The 15,873-nt window shown below is 39.6% G+C and overlaps 1 protein-coding gene across 35 annotated transcripts in view; it reads left to right on the plus strand.

Moving 5' to 3' along the window:
• The window catches only part of ESRRG (estrogen related receptor gamma), a 471,650-nt gene that overhangs the window by 331,849 nt on the left and 123,928 nt on the right, over positions 1 to 15,873 (plus strand). For all 35 annotated transcript variants that reach the window (XM_083605305.1, XM_083605327.1, XM_083605314.1 and 32 more), the window contains one exon: positions 6,359 to 6,475. In XM_083605305.1, coding sequence (XP_083461431.1) covers positions 6,359 to 6,475 — 117 coding nt within the window. The remainder of the gene's footprint in view (positions 1 to 6,358; positions 6,476 to 15,873) is intronic.

A 15,873-nucleotide genomic window follows, 5' to 3' on the forward strand; every position in this document is an offset into this window, starting at 1 on the left:
TTCTTTGGTATTTTTCTGCTGTCCTTCTCATGTCTATAGCACACATCTCTACACACTATACATAGAGAAGGAGTACCGTGCTATGAGTGCTGGATCAACTTGCATGGATATCGGCCAAAGAATAAAATTTGGCTGGAACATACTTTGTTTGGTCATGCAGAAAGGCCTCTGTGATTACTGGGCAATAGCACAAGAGTGTAGCTTGTGCCTGGCCCTTTAAAGCCAATGAGAAACATTGGAAAGAAGAAGCATGGCTTATTAATAGCACAGAAGACAGTAGCCCTGGTCAGTGCCATTATTATTATTAGAGCTGTGACTGCTTTGAACTTTGATTTTGTTACATGCACAGCTGGCCTGCAGAATTCAAATCAGAAGCCATGCATCTGTAGTCTTAGTCAATAAATAAAATTAATAACCACCTCACTGACCCTTGGAAGTTTTTGTCATCGGTGAAAAGCTTACAGCAGCCCCAGCAGATGGTTATCTAGCCTTTGCATGAACACCTTAGGTGAGGGAAATCACACTACCCCGCTAGGTATTTACTTTCATTGTCTAATTACTCTTGCCATTCTGGTAATGTTTAACTAAAATCTACCCTCCTGTAACTTAACTGTAGCCCTGGCTTCTGGGGCATCAGAAAGCAAGTCTTTAGCTTCCTCTGTGCGATGGCCCTTTAGATATTTGAAAAGTGTTATCACATTCTCCCCTTATTCTTCTCTAAACAGTGTTTCACACAGTTGTACCTTGGATCCCGTACGCCTTGGTACTCGTCTGTTTTGGCTCGTGAACGGCACAAACCCTCACGAAAGTGAGTGTTCCGGTTTGCGAACGTTTTTTCAAACTCGAACATCCGACGGGGCTTCTGCAGCTTCCGATTGGCTGCATGAGCTTCCTGCAGCCAATCGGAATCCACGCCTTGGTTTTGGAAGTTGAACGGACTTCTGGAATGGATTCCGTTCGACTTCCAAGGTACCATTGTACTTATATTTTGATACATTGCTCATAAACTCTTTCACCTTAGTCACTCTCTTTCAAGGCTGCTTTCTTCCTAACAACCTGGTTTAAGTTGAACTTGTACCCAGCTTCCATTCTTCATTGCAAAAGCCTTTTAAAAAAAGCATGTCAGAAAACCAACATGGAATTTTTACATATACCATAATTCATTTTCACCACTTCCATTGCTGGAGGCTTAACTTAAACTTTCAGTGGTCATGTCCTTGAACAGACCAAAAACTTTCTGTATTTAGAACTTACCTTCCACTATACAAAGTCCTGGAACACCCATTGGCTGTTTACTTCCCTCAGAGCACCCTCAGACTATGCACCTGCTATTTATGGAAGAGTGCAATCCCATCCAGAACATGATTTCTAATTTCTAGACCCAGATGTCACCTACCCACAGTGTCACAACTCAAGCATCATCAACTCACGTTTGCCTCCCCTTCTTTGATTTTGTGTGTGTCCAGTTTTTAATAGGGACTAATTTCATTTGTAGAACCATATGTCATTTTCCTTTGTCCCTCTTAAGAAAATAAAACCATTGCTTGAAATTTCACAAAAACACTAAAAATAAGCATTCCTGGGTATGTGGAGCAAGAACAGAAACTCTAATCTGACACAGATCGCATTGCATTTTCACAACACAGGGCTTTGTCTTAGTGAATATATTGTTATTGTAAGATGTAACACTACATTATTCACGTCTTAAGTGCCAAACTGTAAAAGTCCATCGTGCCACTGAAAGGAAGATACAAATTGTGCCCTGGCACTCTGTTATTCTCTCAGTCAGCTAGATGCAAGAGTATAAAATTGTCAGTGAAAAAATTATATCGCCTCCAAACTAATTGCACAAAAGACTTTTTAAAATAAGTAACCAGTGTGCAGGGCTCTCTGAAAGTCAGCCAGAAGAGATTATAAACTGCTCTATCATTCTTGACAGCTCTAGTAAAAGCCTTAAGCTGCCCAGCTGATTTTGTTCCTTGTGTAAAGTAGGTTCATTCAAGTTTGCACCATATACAGGTTTGCCCTCATTTAGTGTGTCTAGTTACGGAAATATTTATTTTTATTTATGTCATAAAATTTATATAACGCCTGATTGCAAAAAAAACCCCCACCTCAAAGTAGCTTACAAGAAGAATAAAACAATGAAATTATCATTAAAAAAACAAACCCAGCTAGAAGCAGCTATTTAAAATGTTCAAAAATTAATTAAAATCAACAGTAAGCTAAAAACTAGATTAAAGCACATGCCAACATTCTACATTCTAGATTTGTCCAGACAGAAACATTAGTAGGTGCCAAAAAGAGTGTATTGTTCTTCTTGACAGCCTGTAACATTTGTATACATCTTAGTCTACATATCTATGGAGAGAAAACTTATAGGCAGGTTTTCTGGAAGTTCTTCAAAGACATTTTGATGTCTCTATAGCAGGGCTGATTAACTTGTGAGCCTCCAGATACTTGTCTGATTACCAGCTATCCTCAGCCAAGGCCAGCATAACCAGTAGCTGGGGATGGTGGGTGTTATAGCCTAACAAAAATCCTGAGGACCACAGGTTAGCCATCCCTGTTCTACAGTTTGTAATAAACTAAAGAAGAACAAGACAATAAAAGAAACCTTAGATATTCAGGGTACATGAAATTTGAACTCTTATTTAAATCTATGTAATAGTGTAATGGATGCATGGGACAGCACAATTTTAGTATAACATTCTTTTTCATTTTTAAGACAAGTACAAAAAATGAAATAGGACTTTCAAGGGCATTTTATTTGTGCATGCATGGACCTATGTTAGCAGATAATCTACTTCAGCATCTATGAAACAATGGGGCCTTGATCCATGCTTAAAGCTTTTAAAAACTGGTCATAATTGGGAAATGTTGGAAAATTTGGAATAGTAGTTCAGTATAGATCAACAGAACCACATATTTAAGAATGCATTCATCATGCTAGTTTTATTTTACCCCTGTTTGGAAGGATCAGTTTTCTACAGTGACATTGTGGTAGCAATTCATATTTATTAAATTCTAAATGTAAAAAGGTAAAGGTACCCCTGCCCGTACGGGCCAGTCGTGTCCGACACTAGGGTTGCGTGCTCATCTCGCTCTAGAGGCCGTGAGCCGGCGCTGTCCAAAGACACTTCCGGGTCACATGACCAGCGTGACGAAGCTGCAGCTGGCAAGCCAGCACCAGCACAGCACACGGAAATGCTGTTACCTTCCCGCTATAAAGCGGTACCTATTTATCTATTTGCACTTAAGAGTGCTTTCGAACTGCTAGGTGGGCAGGAGCTGAGACCGAATGACGGGAGCTCACCCCGCCACGGGGATTCGAACCGCCGACCATACGATCGGCAAGTCCTAGGCACTGAGGTTTTACCCACAGCGCCACCCGCGTCCCAGATTCTAAATGTATTCTAAATGTATATATTACTTATTTGGACAAAAGACCTCCAAGCTGTTTTCAACAGACAGCCTAAAATATTCATTTAAAACACCAATTAGAAAAATAAAAACATTGATCTGTCCCCCCCCCCCCAGTTCCCTAGAAGTCCAGACTACAGGCCACTGTGGGTTAATTTGTTGAGGTTTGTTTTTCTTGCATTGGCCTGTGAGATGCATCTTTGTAAAAAATAAAATAAAATAAGAAAACTGGGATCCACATGGGTTGACAAAACAGAAATGTAAGTGAGAATTGCACTATGTGAAATGGTTACATTATACCAGAAAATGGGGAATGGAGCCCAGCCCACCATGTGGCTTTTGGCCAAGCATCAGCACAAATAGAAATACCACTTACATACTTGTCAAATATGAAGTTGGTTTCTTTTCCCTGATACCAGTACATAATCACCTCCATACATCTTCTGGCTCAGGGAAGTTTAGGAAATGACTGGCACCTGATATTCAGCTGGAACTTCAGGCTGCATCTAATCTTTTATGCCGTGTTCATTGTTGCTACCACCTGTTGATATACATCAAAGCAGTTGAATTTCTAACTGGGCACTTCTTGATTTTCCTGTGCCTGTAATGTGAATGTAAAATATATGTTGCTTAGAACAGATGTTTAATTTAAAAATAGCTCTGTGGCACTATTTATTCTTCATTAGCAACAGTTGCACATGCACACAATAGAGAGAAGTTCAAAGGCGCATTTTGTTGTTGTGTGAAAATGTGCTTGAGACAGTATCACATGCCAAAATAGGCAAATCAGGATTGTTCCCTGACTTGAAAAGAAATGGCTACACTCACCCTATGTAAACACACTCTGTTAACGACTGGTTTTTCATATAAACCTAGGGCCAAACTACCTTTCAAGCATACCTTTATCAGCCATGCCAAGGTTTTTATAAGAATTAACATGAAGTGTTAACCTGATTTTGATCACGATCATGGCAGGGTAGGAAAGGATTAAATCCTCCCTCTCTGCATGTTGTAGTTCCAGTGAAAATCATATTTAGCTTGGTCCTTTCAATATATGCTAGATTATATGCTCAGGATTGTGGGTACTTGATTTCATCTTGAGTCAGGCATGCCATAAGCTGCACAGTAACCTAAACGTATGTGCAGTGTTTCACATGATGGAACCACAAAATCTGCTGCAGGCAGACAAAACAGTGAAGTTCATATTTGGGGAAAGGAAAGCTTTGCCCCACATGTTAGATTGCTGGGGGGGGGGAGTATATTCCACATTATATAGGATCCTTAACATGTTTTCTCTAAAGTATACCCTATTGATTTTGATGGATTTAATGTTCAAGGAAGTAGATTTAGAATTACAGCCTTGCTTTAACTTCCAGTGTACCATTCAGTTATAATTTGTATGTGAAAAGTGTGTTCTCCCACCCTCCCAATAACCACAGGATCCAACAGTGTGGTGGTAGTGGTGGGGCTACGTGTATCAAGATGCAAGAAGCTTTTCATCCCTTCATCCTCTTCTGGCAAATTCATTGAATTGTTGTGCTCCTCCAGGCGGCTGTGTATTCCACTTCTATAGTGGATTCGGCTGACATACACAGACCAGATAAGATGGTGCAAAAAATTTCAATTCCCAGCCCCACCCCAATATGTGTTGAGTTAAAATACTAATTTAGTGCACTGTTTCTGCTGAGCATTTAAATTTTATGGCATGTGGGGCTCTCTTACCACAGATATATAACTATTTTGTAGCATCAGTGGCATGCATAGTATTATTCTTTGTTGAGTTAGCAGTTGCAAAGCATTTGAATCTTTGTACAATCCTGCAATCCGCTAATGTGATATTTAATGAGGAGACATCAGTCTGGAGAAAGGTAGTCAATATAAATCAGTGTTTACAAAGTGTGATTAACTCTGAAATATTTCATCACTGCTGTGGTCCCAGGCAGACTCTATGCTAATTACGAGAATCTGTGCATGTTTCAGGGGACTTCCGTGGACTCTGAGTGCAGCAAACATGGAGCAGCAAAATTGCAATTATGCCTGGACTGTCTCTGATGACAATTTATGCATTTGGTGTGATGACCTCCCACTTCCCAAGAGAGCAATAAACAGAATGCATTTTCATTAAGATACTAATGCACTTAATCACAGGGGGAAAGGGTTAGAAAGTAACAAAATACCTTTAAAGAGAGATGGGGCAGCGCTGATGAGGGGAGACGTTTTTATTCTTCCCCTGAAGTACTAACATCACAAACAGCATCCTTCTGAGTGTGACTGTGAATTTCAGGTTATGTACAAATACAGCAAACAGCTGAGCTTATACTACAAATATTGCATTGGGCAAGTTAAGAAAAAGAATCCTGCTAGATCCATCAAGCCTAGTACTGTATCTGTTTCCTACACTGGCCTATGTGATGCCTCCAGGAAACAGAGCATTATTTTGTTTAACTCTGTTATTATTTATTTATTTATTCATGTTGTTGTTGTTGTTGTGCCCCATGGAACACTCTCCAGTGAGGCCTGCTGGGCACCAACTCTTATTATATCTTTGGTTGTAAGTTGCTTTGAGGGGGGAAATTTTTTTTTGGCTCCTAGTTAAAACCATTCTCTTCTCATAAGCATCTGATGTAATATGCTGCTATGTAATATGCTAATATATGATGTGGTGGCTTCTTTCAGAAGCTGCTAATATTAATGTTTTCTTTTTGGAGGTCAGTTTGGTTTTGGTTGTGTTAATTATTTATGTCTTTTTATATATTTATGCTTTAAATTTGCTGTATGTCATCTAGAGATTGGTGTTAGGGGAATAAAAAAACAAAAGTACACCTTTAGCAATAAAGACACCTTTTTGGCAATATCTATGCTTCTATGACAAGAACTTGATCGCTAATAATCCTCAATGGTTTCCTCTCTTTTTTCTTCAACCTGAACGCCACAGGTAACATAGAATACAGCTGCCCAGCAACAAATGAATGTGAAATTACAAAACGCAGACGCAAGTCCTGCCAAGCCTGTCGTTTTATGAAGTGTCTAAAAGTTGGCATGCTGAAAGAAGGTAAGGTGGATTGCGTCTTAAGTACTTGTTTAAATAGTTGTGAGCTGACCTGAATGCTGCTCGGATTTCAGAAGGCCAGGAGATACATTTGCTTTTTGTAGAAATAACAAAAACAAAGCAAAGCAATTTATCTTCCCAAACAATGCTGAGAACTGCAGTCCAGTTCATGCACAACAGTCAGTCGGTGTGATCCTCACCAAGCGTGGGACCTACTCCTGAAAATGCTCTGGGGTTTGTACTGCAGCAAAGTACAAATCCAGTATAAGAGAACTAGAAATTGGAAGCAGAACTAAATAGAGCCAGCACTACTTATTTCCCTCTAATACAAATACCTTCTTGAAACACTAATCGCCTAAAAGTCTGGAACGAACTGGCCAGATGGTATTCCTTAGAGGAGGAGTTCTAAAGGGCAGTGCCACTGTGGAAAAAGTCCTAGAAAAGCAATGTGCTGAATCTCCAGGAGTTGTCATGATTGTAAGGGGAAATATGTAGGAAAAGACATTCCTTTAAGCACCCAGGACGCAAACCATTTAGGGTTTTAGGATCAGAACTAGCTATTCGAATTAAAATTGCAGGTGTGTCACAATAGAACAAAACTGTTTTCTTTTGTTTGTTGTTCTACTTTATTTTTGAGGTTTGTTTGTGCTCATCTTCTATCAGAGATGCATCCGGGTCTCAGTGTGTGCCATAAATTTCTGCTCTTATCCAGTGAAATCAATATCAAGCTGTCCCAATAAAGAATGCTGTGTGTTGAGCAGTTGCTTTAAGGTGCAGTTTGCAGTGAAAAATAATTTGATTTTCAGTTTAGAAAGTGAAACTCACACTTTTTACTGCACATAATCAGTTTCCCCTCAACAGCTGCTCCAGAAAGAATATGGACTGACAGAGATGGCAGAAAAAATTAGGCCTATCACACACCTACAGACATATTCTTATTGGATTATACTTACTAAGAATAAACCTCATACTGTGTGTGGTTGCTTTGGCAGACGCTATGATCATGTGAGCCAAAGCCTGCTGCCTTTAGTCTTACTCCGGAAAAAATCCTGACTAATTCAGTGGATTTTGCTTCACTAAGAGATACAGGATTTGCCTTTTTTATTCAGAACTGGATAGGGCTTCATCTGTGTGGAACACCTAATTTGTTTCATACTACAAAATTGTATTACGAAAACCTTAATGGAAGTGTTAGATGAACATGAAAAAACATACTTGAATATGAGTTCTTTTCAAACAGACTGCACTGTTCAGCATACTTGGCCAGCTGGAATAGAAAACCATTGTTAGGGCTGACTCACAGTACCATTTAACGTGATGCTATTGTTTTTGCCACCATGTAGTGAAATGATTTTAAATGAACCAAAGTTCCCCATGACATCCAAACACAGGAGCTATTTAAACTATGGTTAGTGTGAACAAGCCATAATATGAAAGCACAGATTGATTATGGGGAACTGTGGTTAGTTTAAAATTAAAAGCGGAAGTCTTTATCTCCTTTTCCCAGTGTGAAAAAAGAGAAGAATGGAAAGTGGAGCAAGCGTACCCCAGCTCATTCTCATAGCAGGAAACAGTACTTTCCCATTACATCTGAATTGAGGCAATGTCTTTCTGAAAGTAAATAAAAATGAAAGAGTTATTCATAATCTTTAGAAAAACCGAGTACTTGAGGGTAGTCTTCACACTTTCCATTTGCTACCAGTAGCATTAAAAATCAGAATAATAAATTTTGAAGGCAAACTTTTCTGGATTTGCACATTATGAGATAATTGGCCTTTGACGTGGGTGGTGCTGTGGGTTAAACCACAGAGCCCAGGACTTGCCGATCAGAAGGTCAGAGGTTTGAATCCCTGCGACAGGGTGAGCTCCCGTTGCTCGGTCCCTGCTCCTGCCAACCTAGCAGTTCGAAAGCACGTCAAAGTGCAAGTAGATAAATAGGTACTGCTCTGGCGGGAAGGTGAACGGCGTTTCTGTGCGCTGCTCTGGTTTGCCAGAAGCGGCTTAGTCATGCTGGCCACATGACCCGGAAGCTGTACGCGGCTCCCTCAGCCAATAAAGTGAGATGAGCGTTGCAACCCGGGAGTCGGCCACGACTGGACCTAATGGTTAAGCATGTGTTTGATACATCAATATTATGCTCATGAGAAATGCTAGAAGTTAAGAACAGACTAGAGACCAGGGCTGTGTATCACATCAGGTTGAGAACATGCAGCGGTGCCCACCTTTGCTAACGTGACCGTACTATGATTCTTAGGGGCCAATTTCAGAGGCTAACAGGAGGTGTCACCCTTTTTCACTCCTTGGCTCCACTGTTCAGTCTGCTCAGGTTCTTGTGGTTCTTGTTTATATCTCAAGACACATCACACAGCTCAATGTGTTTTTGACACTATTCTTTTTCACTACTACTAGAATGCTGATGTGTGGATTTTTATTTAAGATCTGTGAAATAAAGCCAGTCTCTATGGGGGGGGGGTTAGGTGAAGTTTATCATTTCTATAAAAATGTTGGTTACACTGGACTTACACAGGATTGACTCACTGTGTCTCCAATGTGTTTTTAATGTATAGACCAAAGATTTTAATCCCATGCAGCATGTCAGATATCATGCTGGATGAAAGCTATTCAAAGGTAAACCTGCTCAATTCAATTACCAGTAAGTAATAAAATTTACTGTTACATCCGCCACATTGGCTGCATCAGTTGTTACAAGCTGATGGCACAGTGTGACTAAAAACTGACAGCCTAAATCTATTTACTTTCTTTTTTTAAAAAAGAAAGTAACTATAATACCTGAAATAAAATCAAATTTCAGCAGCTTTGATGGAAACCTCTCTCTTCTTGAACTTTACTTGAGAACAACATTCACTGTGCTTCTTATGTAAACTTTTGCATTAAAGCAATTGGGAATTAGTCGTAACAGAAAAAGAGCCCTGGTGAATTGGACCAAAGCCAGCATACTGCTTTCCATGCCCAGCAAGATACCACTTTGAAATGCCATATACTTGGGAAACACTTTTGACCTTTCCATTACAAAATTCCCACTGCAGAATGAAGTCATATGTGTGAGAGTACCTTTCTGACTATATATAATATAGTGTGGAATGCAGCTACTGGGCTCCTCAAAGGATCATCCTACAATGCAGCACCTCTTTTGTGGTTGCCAACATGCTACCTAATCCAGTTGAAGGTTTTACTTCTAGCTTTTAAGATTATTTGAAATAATGCCTTCTTTCACATGAACCTGCTCATTTATTAAGCTCTTTGATGGTTCCATGGCCTGCTTTGGTCTATCTAGCGATAACCACATTCTTAAAATAGCAAAATAGCACCTATAGTATGGAACAGTCTCCTCCCACCAGAGAGCCTGCAAGCATCTTCAGTGATGTATTTTTGCAGGGAATTAAAAACCTTTTTTGTTTTTGTTCTCCCAAGCCTTTACAGGACCTTAATTCTTCCATGCAGTGATTCCCTTTTTATTTATGTATTTAGTTTACTACTTTGTGGTATATAAGATAATAAGATAATTTATTATTTATACCCCGCCCATCTGGCTGGGTTTCCCCAGCCACTCTGGGCTGCTCCCAATCGAATATTAAAAACACAATACAGCATTAAACATTAAAAACTTCCCTAAACAGGGCTGCCTTCAGATGTTTTTTAAAAGTAGGATACTTGCTTATTTCCTTGACATCTGATGGAACGGCATTCCACAGGGCAGGCGCCACTACCGAGAAGGCCCTCTGCCTGGTTCCCTGTAACCTCACTTCTCACAGTGAGGGAACTGCCAGAAGGCCCTCAGCGCTGGATCTCATTTATTAAATGTGTATTTTGGTATGGTTGATTGTATAGTTGTCCACTGCTTTGATACATAATGTGAAAAGTGAAAAGTGGTGTATAAACCACTTTTAATAAATAAACTATAGAAATAGACATTGCTTATAGATATAGCTTCGGGTGGAACCCACAACTAACTGTTGAAATGAGGAGTGTTCCTATTAAGGGTGCCAGCCAGCCATATCACCTTCCAGGATACTTCATTCAGTTCCATTTATCCACCACCACCTGTTATTTTCCTTGTAGCAGTCAGCTAGCATTCTGTGGCCACCGAGCATGCTCAGTTCTCATTTGACTGTTTGGAGGTTCTTCCCTTCCTTGGTTTGCTTTTCTAAAGGTTTTTTGTTCTTCTGCAAACCTTGGGGTTTCCCTAGAATTACTGTGTTGGTGATGCTATTTTGGCTACGCAAGGATCACCATTTGGAGAATGAGTTTGATATTGGTAAGATATAAGCCAATATACATGTCTAGGGCAAAATCACACTCTTTTATCTCACACTTTCTCTAAGGCGTTTGTGGGATATTTATTTATTCAGTTATGTATTTTTCCAAACCAGTCCTGTGGGTTCTCTGGGTGGTAAACGATAAAGCAATAAAATACAGCAATAAAATGCAACCACTGAAATCTAAACACTGAGCACAGCAAGCAGACATCAGCCTATATAGCTAAATAAAAGCATACAAATATTATTACCAACCCCAGACAGAAAATGTCTTGTGGGCAAAAGAGTCCTCACCAGCTACCTAACATAGCCCCCAAAACTGGCTACTTGGAGCTCCTTAAGAAATTATGATGTTTGCCCCTCCAGGGTTTCTGTAATCTATTCTGACAACTCTATTTGACAGAGTGCTCAGCAGAAATGAGAGGCAAAAGGTTGAAGGGGAGGGGCAGAGGAACAAAAGAAGAGAAAAAACAATGACACAATATTTGTGCCAAGAGTCATCAACTTCAGTGTCCGTATACAAATGAGAGAGTAACCTGTAGTTATTGGGACATAACAGGTGTTTGCTTTGCATCTCAGAACACTTTTCCTTCTAGATGGAGTCAGTTTGTTTCGTTATTTAATGAACGTGTGTACTGCCCTTCAACCAATTGGTTCCCAGCATAATTAACAATATAAACATTAATATGCAAGCAGGCTCCTCATGGAGGGGGGGTCCATAAATGACACACCACCCCTCAAAATATCCTCCCTCCAGATGCCACCACCTCATCTTGGAACCTCTTTGGCAGACCTCAATAAATGGGAACCATCTTGTACCACATAGTATAGTATTTAGAGAATCAGGCTGGGTATATTTTTCTAAAAAGGCTTTCTTAGCCTGCTGTTGCTATGGACTGCTCATTTACACATTATTATTATTTTACTGGCAGTAATGACCAAGATATTTCCTGTGTATTAGTGCCTATGCATCTACAGTTGCTATCTTTAATTACTTATGCTCTGCTGTCATTTGAAAGTCTTGAGATCTCTCTTAGTGGCTGGCCAGACTCATTTGTTATCTGAGGAACTGATGCATGTTCACTAATTGGATGGTATACCATAAGTTCATTTGATAATCAATCAGCACTGAGACAGGAGAGAAATAGCTTTGTTTTTGTTTATTCCTCAGAGTTCCTTGTAAGTCAACATCAAGCACTCTGTAGCTGATTAAAACACACAGGGTAACAATATGCAGGCTTTGCCATTTAGTTCTAAATTGAACATGAGATTTTCAGGTGGTGTAAATATGGGCAACGCTATCAATTCAGTAGCTAACACATATTTTTTTTAGTAACACCAACAAAACTATAATATGATGTACAGTACTTGCCTTACCCCAGTAATAGACGTCAACTTGTAATAGATATTTCCCCAAGGTGAGTATTGGGTGGGTGAGCACAGCTATGGGTGCAACAGCAGAGAATATTGCTATGTAACATGAGAGTTCCATGATTGGAATTCATCACTTTTTTTATTACTTTGGCTACAAGTTTTTGAATGACTGAGATAAGGGTACAGAGGGTATCAGTGGTACAGAGCATGTTTTCATGCAGAAGTTCCTAGGTTCAGTCCCTGGCATCTCCTGACTGAAACCAGTCAGTGCAGACCAGGGATGGGAAACCTGTGGCCCTCGAGTTGTTGGACTACATCTCCCATCATCCCTGGCCATTGACTATGCTGGTTTCGGCTGATGGGACTTGGAGTCAAACAATATTTGGAGTGCCACAGACTTCCTATTGTTGATGTAGACAATACTGAGCTTGATGAAGTTGTGGTCTGGTGTTGTATAGGACAGCTCCCTATGCTCCTAGGTATTCTGAACTGATATAAGGTCCATTTCACTCACAAAAAAGGGAGGGGGGCTAATTCTTTGCCCCTAATTTTTGTTCCCATCTAGTTGAGTTCAAGAAAACATGCAGGATTAACATCTTAAACCCAGAAGGGTTCTCTACCATAACTATAATAGGAGCAGTGTGTGTGTGTTTCAGATTTATTCAGTATGTGGGTAGTTGGTTAAGACTCCCTGTGTCATGGTCTCAACTCAAATTCTGCCTTAAAAAATAATAATCTACATATGTATGTTCATATGTGGTTTATTTAAGACCTGAGCTACTGGTGAAATACATAAATCTCCGTAAAAAGGTTCAGCACCATGTATTCAGTCAGCTATAAGCAAATGCATGCATAGAATGTGTTACAAAAGAATGTAGGCAGTCATGCTCCCAAACACCGTATGCATAAGCAACCTAAGACTTTGTAAATAAAAATGTGTTATCACCTTCTACGTTTTGAAGTCATGCTGTGGGCAGGGTGTGTGTGGGGAGAAACTTATTTAATAGCATTCTTCATAGCAAGCTCTCCTTTGCAAAGAACCCGTGCATAATAGATTGCCAAGGTAAATTTCTTTCACAGTCTAATACTCTGCCAAGTTGAAAACAGAAGTGATTGTGTGAGAAAAGGTAACTATTGCCTTCAGAAACTGGAAAGAAGAAAAAGGAAATGCTTTTAAAGATATTCAAGCTAAAAAAATATTTCTAAATGGATAGGTAAAAGAAATGAATTTACCTCAGTGGTATTTCTTGCCTTCTCTCCTGTAATAAAATACTTAAGTAACACTTGAATGTAAAAAAATTAAGCAACAATACACTTTCTATTTGGGTATATTCTTAAGCAATTCTGACTTTCCAACTGCTCTTAAGGGATTTTATTTCAAGCACAGGTTACTGGATACATGAATACTGGATTTTAATTCACCCACAATTTGATCTGAATTCCTTTGAAACAACAGAAACTACTCACTGAACTACAGTTGGCCATGTTGTCGCCTCTTAACAAGACTGTGAACTGGAAAAGACCGATAACAGATAAGAGAATGCATAGGCAGGTTGCTGGCAACCTTGCTGCACAATAGATGGTGCATTGAGTTTCTGCTAACATAACTGTTGTGTTGGATTTCTCTGTTGCACAACATTAAAACTCACCTGTCTGCTTATGCAAGAGCCCTTGCACTAGCAAACAGAATGTGGATACAGCCCTGTGGCTCCAGAGCTTCTCCTGGAATGTCCCTAGAATGTCTCCTCTTCGTCCCTTCCAGCATCCGAGTTCTGATGTTGGAGAGGAACTGGCTATAGATCTTTCAGTACCACCACAGAGGAGTCACCTGACACTCTTATCTTTCTCACCAAGGGTGGATATCTGTCTCCACCTTTAGTGAGGGAGATCTAATGCATCCAATGGCTTCTGGGATGCTCCCTCATAATTAGGATTACAGCCTGTATATATATATATATATATATATATATATATATATATATATATATATAATTATTTTTTTAAAAGTAGTGATCCATCCAGAGATGCCAAGGATTAAACCTGGAACCCTCTGAATGGAAAGCTGAGGTTTTAGCACTGAACTACAGCCTTTCAACAATGATCAGTTTTCCTCTTGGAATTAGGAGTTGTAATTTCTGTGGGTTCAAAAGTCTTCCTGTGCTACATAACCGAAGTCCATCACTTCTTATCAACCACAGTATGTCTTGTGAACATTGCCTTTTTCATATACTGTATGCAGTTCCCAGGCTAAAATAAAAATTAGCATTTTTTTTACTTACAAGGAAAATATTGTTTCTCTATTTTAAAATATTCACTAGTTTTAACCCAAGGGAGAAAATGGGTGAACTTTTACTTATGTACCAGAAATAGTGACAGTCATGTAAGTGATAACTAAGGGGGGAGTCAGAGACATGCCCACAGGATGTAGGATTGGGTCTGATGTGACATCTTTCCCCATTAGCCCTGAGACAAATAGCTGCCTTTTGCCCTTTCTCCTTGGCACCAAAGCACGTTTGTTTCAAAATGCCTCAGTTTAACTTAATGCTCATCTGTGCTCTATCTGGGAAAAGGCTACTTGTGTAAATAATTTACCAGTTTTATTTTTGCCCCTTACTCTTTTCCGTTCATCTGCTGCACAAAGCAAATAGGATTGACACCCCATGTTCATAAGATATTGAATTAGCTTGGCACAAAAAGATGTAGTGTTCTAACACTTTTTAAAAAGCTACAAAGCAGGAGGTCCGGTTTGATTTTCTTTTCTTTCTTTTCCCTCCCTTTTTTGAATACTGGCATAGTTGTGTTCAACCATTCCCCAAGTTTAAAATGCAATGAAGGCAACAAAGTTTGGTACAGATTTTTCTCTTCTCTGGAGGGTCCTGCCAGAGTAATATTAAACCGCTGGCACCAAGCAGTATTCACATAATGCTTGAACAGGCAAACCTTTGTGGTCTTGGCACCAAACCTGCTGGAAGTTTAAGAACTCCGCATGACCCCCTCAATCAATCAAAGCAGACAGGGTATCAAGAAACACTAAAATTACAAGCTGTAAATATCACATGTGTGATCTCATGGAGCTGTCCCTCAGATATTCTCTGTGTATTAAGCTCTGCCTTGCTATAGAAACGGTTCCAAGCAACATTTCATTGGGCCAGTCAGAAACCAAGCCACACCTCTCCAGTTGAGCCAATGATATCCTTTGAGTCAGCTGCTTGGTGTTTCTGCCAGTCTGCAGCATCTGTCATTTTCCACCGTCTGGGACACTCTTTGTCTGAGCCAGATTATGATTTTATTTGCAGTCTGCAGCATGACTACCATGGTCAGGAACTCACCATCTTAAATACGAGATAAGTGAAGAACAATAAGTATCCCACTCAGTGCACTCACAGCAGTCTGTAATTAGTGCTGATAGTTTCTTTTTCGGGCAGATATACAAAACGGAGCGTGCCTAATAAGTGATGAAAAGTAAGAGCTGAGAAAATCCAATTTGAAATCTGATTGCCTTAGCTTAAAAAATGCTTTAATGCTCTTATTGGTCATTATAGAGGGCAGGCTGGCATGGTTTAAGCACAGAAAACATGCATCTGTGCCTGTATATTTTATAGCAAACTCTTATGCCTAAATGAAAATAAAAATTACTGGTTTTATCAAGTACGTAGGACTAAATTTCGCAATCTTATATTTAATAATATGTCAATAACCATCTGTTGCCTGCACCTAGTCCTCCCTGATGTAATGCTATTGCATGTTTTG

This window comes from Podarcis filfolensis (genome assembly GCF_964270895.1).
Source record: "Podarcis filfolensis genome assembly, chromosome: 3".
In the NCBI taxonomy this organism is placed as follows: Eukaryota; Metazoa; Chordata; class Lepidosauria; order Squamata; family Lacertidae; genus Podarcis; species Podarcis filfolensis.